The following is a 7,625-nucleotide window of genomic DNA, read 5'->3' as shown; positions in this document are numbered from 1 at the left end:
GGGATGATTAGGGATCTGTCGGCCGAGCGCTGCCAGCTGCCCACTGCCTCTGCGCTGGTGGGGGAGGAAGTGCGGCTTTTACACACATGCCGCTGGCTTCCGTGGAAAACTGGGCAATTAGCATTGTGCTCTCTCTCTCTCTCTGCTTGGTGTAAACTGGATAGTGCTCTTTGACTGCTTCACAGCCACGTTTCACAAACTTGATGATGGAAAGCACATTGACCAGAGCATAGTTCTCACACACACACACACAAAAACACAAAGGCTGTAATACTTGACTCATCCATTTTTATTCCAACTCATTGGAACCACAGTGGGTACTAATCTTCTTACAGATCTTAAACATGGTTCCCTTTGGTGCATTTAATGCACAGTGAAGCCATATGCCTTTTGACTGAAAAGAGGAACAAACTTTCTTAAAAGGTCACAGATATTCTGTTGGTTTTGGGAAACCAACATATCGTTGCCGGTGAAAAACCTCTCATCTCATATTTTACATCAGTAGTAAGACATTCCCCTCTCTGTGTATAAGAATGTTAATGTTGTCAAGATATCTGGAATACTGAAAGTGGGTACTTCTCTTTGACCAAAACAAATTCAAAATGGGCGTTTACATCCATTCCAGTTCAGCCGTTAATAGTATGTATAAAGAGAGAATTTGTTAGCAAAACATTTTCTTCATCATTATTTATGTAGCATTATTATTGCAATTTTCATCATAAATATAAGATGTAAATATTCATAGCATATAGGTTCATCTATGTTGTTTTTCACCTTTGCTTGATAACAGATCAGTGTGGTGAGATGTGAGATTTCACACCAACTGCTGCGACATACATTAAGGCAGCTTTGCTGTCTGTAGGCATTAACATTTAGATTAAACATTCTGTCTTTCTTCTGTACAAAGTATATCACACATATTTAAACTTTCAGTGAAAGCCGACTGGCATACTTTCAAGCACAGCTATATGATGCCATTACCCCTCCTCAGATCTTCTCAAACTCCCTGGTGGGCACATCAGACAAGACAGTGTTTCAAGACAGATGCCGTCAGCCTTGTTTTAACACAGATACATTAACCTGCAATCTTTTACGACCACGTCACTGACTGTAAGAATCTGTATGTCACTATTCACATCACCCCTACTGCCACCACCACCACAACCATGTGGAGGAGAACCATCAAGGTTCCTCTAAGAGCCCCAGAGTTGTGGTATGGCTTCTAACAAGCCCTTATGATCTATTTTGAGCAGCTCTCGGATCAAAATGAAAGTTAACATCATTTAGAAATGACTAAAAGTCCAAGTTAGAAAAATAAATTAAACAATACATTTTTTAAATGTTCATGAGCAACACATTCATACATGCTTTCATAAAACACAACCACTGGATCACACACATATTGAAGGAAGTACTGAAGTACCAAAGAAGACAAAAAATATTATAATTGTTATAAAAATTCTGACTTTTCATATTCTGGACATCTTGAACAATGTGTTTAACCAAAATAATGTGTGTTTGAGAAGATAGATACGGCGATGGAGACGCGGAGAGAAGAAGCTCTTCCACACCCGGTATACTTAAGGGCTGCGGTGAGCTGATGCAGCATCTTCCTCTGGCTAGAGAAGCATCCTGGAAACAAAGGAGGCCTTCAGCTTTACCTGCACCCTGTATCATACTTCAACAGTGACATTCTATATACAACCTCAACACAAAATACAAAATTCCATGTACAAACTGTAGACAAAATATGAAATTCCATGTACAAACTAAACAAAATACAAACTCTACCCATTAATAAGGAAGGACCGGTGCTAGACCTGCATTATTCCTTTCTAAATATTGACTGCTATACAAAGCTATTGTAATTACAGATGATTATTATATGATAATATTCTGCTCTTCTTAACTGCATTTTAGTATTTCTTATGTTGTTATGCTTTACTTTGTTTTACTATTGTTATTTATTTGAATATTCTTATCCTTATTTTACTTGGATTCATATGTTTTATATTTCATGTTGTTTTTATCTTTTATGTCATAACTCTGGGCTCCACTTCAATATTTGTGTACAGTCAATGTACCACTCTGCCTTACTTGTCAAACACTTTGGATCAACTTCTGTTGTTTTTAAATGTGCTATATAAATAAAGTGACTTGACATTTAACAATATAATTTTTATATGATTTTGTGTGACGATTAAAATCATCAAATATATTCTGCAATTAACCATGGTGCATTTTTTCTATAATTTTATCTACTACACAGGCCTATTCTTGTTTCATCAACTTCATGTCAATATTTTATATTGAACTGTAAACACTAGTTTACATTTCTGAATTAATATTATGTATTTCTTTGATTAAATGTCAAGTAGTTATAGTGTGGCATCTTGTCCTCTGGTGCTGTTTTCTGACCACATGCACAATACATTTCATAATGTTTATACTGGCCTGGCCAGGTAATTACACAGCACCAGTGGCATGATGTCCTGCACTATCCTGATAAGCAAATCTTTAGAAAACGTGTCCACATAAGTGTGGCTGTGTGTGTGTGTGTGTGTACGGTACATGTGTCTTTAGAGAACATGTCCCTATAAGTGTGGTTGTGTGTGTGTGTGTGTACATGTGTAACCTGCGTTGTGTGTACATGTGTAACCTGCACACGCCCAGACTCGAACCTGCGAAACAGCAGCACCTCGGGTCGGGAGTCGGCATGGCTGTCTACTAGCTTTCATGCCAGCAGCACTCTTGAGGCGGAGTGAGGTTTACCACCATTCCACACGCACAGCTAAGCTAAGCTAGCATCCGTTACACATGTCACTTTAGAAAACATGTCCCTATAAGTGTGGTTGTGTGTGACAGTGAGAGGAGGCTCCGTATCACTGCTTTAAGTCATGCTAATAATTGAATTGAACTGAACTGACAGAGTGAGGGATGGTCAGCAGCACTGAAGTAAGAGAGTGACGTCTGGAAAGCCCTGGACGTGCAGTGGTTGGCTTAACTTACCTCTGCTTCAGTCGCTTCTGGGGAAGAGTTCTGAGGAGACAATAGAAAAATGCCAATGAAGTGTGTGTCTGGGTGTATGAGCGTGTGTGTGTGTGTGTGTGTGCACTCATAACTTAGTGAAGGAGTATGTGTGTGTGTGTGTGTGTGTTTGGAAAAACCCTCAAAGGAAACTAAATTGACAATCTGAGCATTGAGGTGCCCAGGAGAGCCTTCACCAGGTCCTGCTCCTCGTCTACAGCAGTGGTACAGACTCAGACACACACACACACACACACACACACACACACACACACACACACGTGCGTGGGGCTGGGAGTTCTTCCAACACCTTCTTAAACCCCACCCCACATACACCCCCCCCCCCCCCCGACTTCAACCAAAAGGCTTTTGTGTAATGATCCATGAGACCAGAGGCTGCACTGTAGTCTTGCCAAAACGCATCTCTCTCTCAGGGGCATCATCATCATCTGTCAAACGTCTCCCACCTCTCTCTCTCTCTCTTTTTCCCCACTTTCTCTACCTCTCTCATCGCTCTCTTCCCCCCCCTCTCTCTCCCATCACCCTCAGCCTCCCTCCTGCCCCTCATCCTTAGACCGAGGTGAACGGCATAAATGGGTACTTCAACTGTACCCTACCCCACACGCACCCGCACACACACACACATGCGTGCGTGCACGTGCACACACACACATACACGCATGCACACGCACACACATACACACACACACGCACACACACACCTACACACACACACATGCACGCACGCATGCACAGACAGACACGCACACACACTCATGCACACGTACGCATGTACAGTGCGCATGCACACACACACACACACACACACACACACACACACACACACACACACACACACGCACACACACACGCACACACACACACACACACACACACACACAGAGAGTCTCCATCCCTCTAGTGTCTCGTCCTAACTTTCCAGGGCTCTTTCTTGCGTGCCTGCCGGCCGACCTCCGCGTGCTCCCTGTACGCAGCGTGAGTCCCAGTCCAGATCCAGCTCCAGCCCCGGCCGTGGCACAATCGGCTTACGACAAAAGCCAAGGTATTCGCATTCATTTTCTCATTTCCTGGACAAGGAAGTCTTTCACATTTATTAGCTGGATGTTGAAATGCTTGTACGACAGGCCGATGTGCTTTCTCACCGCAACGCAGCACAAATGGCTTGCAGCGCAGCGGACGCACTTCTCAGAGTCCGCCTGTCTTTCCTGGACTTTTGGCAGGGACAATCACAGCTTGGATGTCCGGTTTCGGACTTTTTCAAGTGTTGGATTTAAGGAGGTCATATCTTTCCATTGGTTTCAATTAAACATGTCAATAGCGATCAGCACGGATTTCACTGTAAATTCTAAAAAAAAAATCTGTGAAATGCTAATCAGCCTGAGCCACATGGGCCAGAATTCTCTGAGAAAAAATTAGGAGTGAATGCTGTTTCGGTCTACTGGGATCTGCCTACTGCGAGTTTTAATTCTGCATCTGACAAGTGCTTGCTTACTTCATTTCATTTGGCTGACATGTTTGTCCAAAGTGACTTACATGTCAATTATTGCAAGGGCTCCCCAGAGCTAGTCCAGGTTAAGTGTCAAGAGCACAATGGTGGCAGTCGGGAATTGAACCCACAACCTTTCTGGCTACTGCGTGCTAGCCCAGCTATTCAGTCATTACGTCATCAGTGTCAGTTCACTGATGATGCTTCAGCACCTGGCCTAAAGAGCTGCATGACTGATAAACTCATCAAAATAAACATCAACAAAAAATAAACATCAATAGTACTTAGACACAAAATAGTGAAGCTGTCACACTCTTAATTACTTTTAGACTATGAAACTACGTACAGTATGCCCATATGTGACTCTTCAGTCAGACTTATTTAACTGCATCAATTGCCTGCTGATTGGTTTAATTACAGTACTAGACGTGGATACTCAAATATTTTGATGAGTATTTTGAAGTTCCTAGATGATTCAGTGAGAAGGATATCAGGCCTCCCCAGCATGATACAGTAGGACCTCTGAAGAGAATTTTTAAAACATGGATTCATTATAAAAAATTAATGATCAAGCCTTAAGCCATGACATGTTTTAGGTTGGAAAAAATACACTGAGAGCGAGGTGAAGTTTCTAAGCGAGAGTGAGCAGAAGACTATTTGAGGTTTCTCCATCATAGCCTAGGCCATCACGAATTGTAAGGTCATATCTGATATCAGGTTATGAATACCTTATTTAATACTTTACAAGATTCTTTGTTTAAACTAGTGCACTCTGAGTCGGAAAAGTGCAGGTTTCACTTTTGTTATCAGTACAAGAAAATGCTTTGTTTGAGGTGCCCCCCTGTCGGATATTTTCCAAACATTAATGGCTTTTGCTTCTCCATCAAGTTCTATGAAACTTGGGTAACACTTTACTTGACAGTATCGACATAAGAGTGACATGACACCGTCATGAACACATGACACTGTCATGACACATGAACCCTAAAGGCCTATTCACACCAAGAACGATAACGATAACTATAACCATAACGATAAAAGCGTTCACACTGAACAACGATAAACAAACTCTCTCCTTGTGTTAATGAATGTGACGGTTAAAGCAACACAAAAAAGTTTTTTGTACCTTAAAATAATGTTTCCAAAATCGTTTCAGTGGTTAATCAACTCGTAACAGGGTGAACGGCACTTCTGCATTCGCTTCGCGGCCCTCTATCGGCTATAACCGCACTATGTAAGTGTGCCAGATCGGGTAGCGGATCTGTAGTTCGATGGAATGAGACATAAGAAACTACAAATTTGACTTGCATCTGATGTCGCAATACATCGTACTTTCATAAAATCATGCAACATATTCTACCTTGTCTGACATCGTTATTTGCAAAGCCGGTGCTGGATAAACAAATAGCGTGCGTGCGACAGAGGAAAAGTTCTTTGGTGTTGCTTTAAAATTCGATGGGTTCTGATTGGCTATTAGCTTTTTATCGTTCTGAAAATCGCTCTGAAAGTGATCCCCAAAGATACCGTTCTTCATGTCGTTATCGTTATAGTTTATGTGTGAACGTTGTCATTCATATTAACGAGAACGATATTTATTTATAGTTATCGTTCTTGGTGTGAATGGGCCTTAACCCTTACCCTAACTCTAACTCTAACCCTAACTTGTTATGACAAAAACCGAATGTCACTTAATAACAGAAGCGTTATATCATAAATATCATTTATGACTTGTTTATGACATGTTCATGACAGTGTCATGTCACTCTTATGTCGATACTGTCAAGTAAAGTGTAACCGAAACTTGTGACGGTCATTTTTGTACAATATTGTATTAAAGGCGCACCTCACTGTTTAGCGCCTTGTTCTCCTTAAAAATTACAATTCAACACATAAAACCTTAATTTATGTGTGAGAGCAGTGACAATGTTTTTATAACGCAGTGCATGGTCAAGATACCCTGTGGTTACACACATGCAATAATATCTAAAAACATATTTTGATGAGCCCTGTAGAGCTGGCCTAAGGTACAGGGGCCTTCTGTAGGCTACCAGAGGGGGCCCCACCAGCTCGCCTTTTGCCAAAATCAACTTACTGGCAGATGAGTGGAGGACACACTAATACTGCCCAAGCTTTTCCAAGATACTGTCTCTGTGTGTGTGTGTGTGTGTGTGTGTGTGTGTGTGTGTGTACATGTGTGTCTGTGAGCATGTGTGTGTGTGCATATGTGTGTGTGTGTGCGTGTGTGCGTGTGTGCGTGTGTGTGTGTGTCTGTATGAGTACACCTGTGTGTGTGTCTGTATGCGTACATGTGTGTGTTTGTGTGTGTGTGTGTGTGTGTGTGTGTGTGTGTGATGGCCCGTGGGTGGTCCACTCACTCACCGGTAGATGTTGGGGTCCAGCAACACGGCTGTGTCCCGGGGCAGCTGGGATAAGTGCACCGCTTTGGTCTTCAGCTGGCCTCGCTCAGTCTCGTTCACCCACACATCTGGCAGGCTACATACACACACACACACACACACACACACACACACACACACACACACACACACACAAACACAAACACACATCATACAACACACACACATACACACAAAAACAGACAAAAACGCTGCATCAATTCCAGGTGATTTGTGGTTGGATTGTACTGTTTGTTTGATTGGTTTGCTGTCACAATAAGGTGCCAGGCGTCCCAAAGCGGTCAACTGTCAGCCGTAACAAAAGCTGCGGCATGTCAAGCTCTCATCAAATTTTGGCGTTAGTGTGAATGTGGAATGTGCGACACGAGTGGACAGTCACCTGGAATGGGAGTTTCAAGAGCAAGAAGGACTTTGAGCAAGGTTAATATTATTACCACACCTCTAGATAGATAGATAGATAGATAGATAGATAGATAGATAGATAGATAGATAGATAGATAGATAGATAGATAGATAGATAGATAGATAGATAGATAGATAGATAGATAGATAGATAGATAGATAGATAGATAGATAGATAGATAGATAGATAGAGAGAGAGAGAGAGAGAGAGAGAGAGAGAGAGAGAGAGAGAGAGAGAGAGAGAGAGAGAGAGAGAGAGAGAGAGAGAGAGA

General features: G+C 42.1%; 1 protein-coding gene across 1 annotated transcript in view; it reads right to left on the bottom strand.

The window, feature by feature from the left end:
* Nucleotides 1-271: 271 nt before the first annotated feature.
* LOC143104995 (zinc finger protein aebp2-like) overlaps nucleotides 272-7,625 on the bottom strand; it is a 32,924-nt gene continuing 25,570 nt past the window's right edge. The window contains exons 7-9 of the mRNA XM_076269383.1: nucleotides 6,914-7,027; nucleotides 3,010-3,039; nucleotides 272-1,632 (exon numbers count right to left, since the gene is read on the bottom strand). Of these exons, the coding sequence (XP_076125498.1) occupies nucleotides 1,620-1,632; nucleotides 3,010-3,039; nucleotides 6,914-7,027 (157 nt within the window). The 3' untranslated portion in view covers nucleotides 272-1,619. The remainder of the gene's footprint in view (nucleotides 1,633-3,009; nucleotides 3,040-6,913; nucleotides 7,028-7,625) is intronic.

Source organism: Alosa pseudoharengus, unplaced genomic scaffold (assembly GCF_046254945.1).
Source record: "Alosa pseudoharengus isolate Yale_2024_CS ecotype anadromous, Long Island Sound unplaced genomic scaffold, YU_APseudo_1.1 YU_APseudo_1.1_scf_10, whole genome shotgun sequence".
Taxonomy (NCBI): domain Eukaryota; kingdom Metazoa; phylum Chordata; class Actinopteri; order Clupeiformes; family Clupeidae; genus Alosa; species Alosa pseudoharengus.
This window is presented reverse-complemented; position numbering and strand designations above follow the sequence as displayed.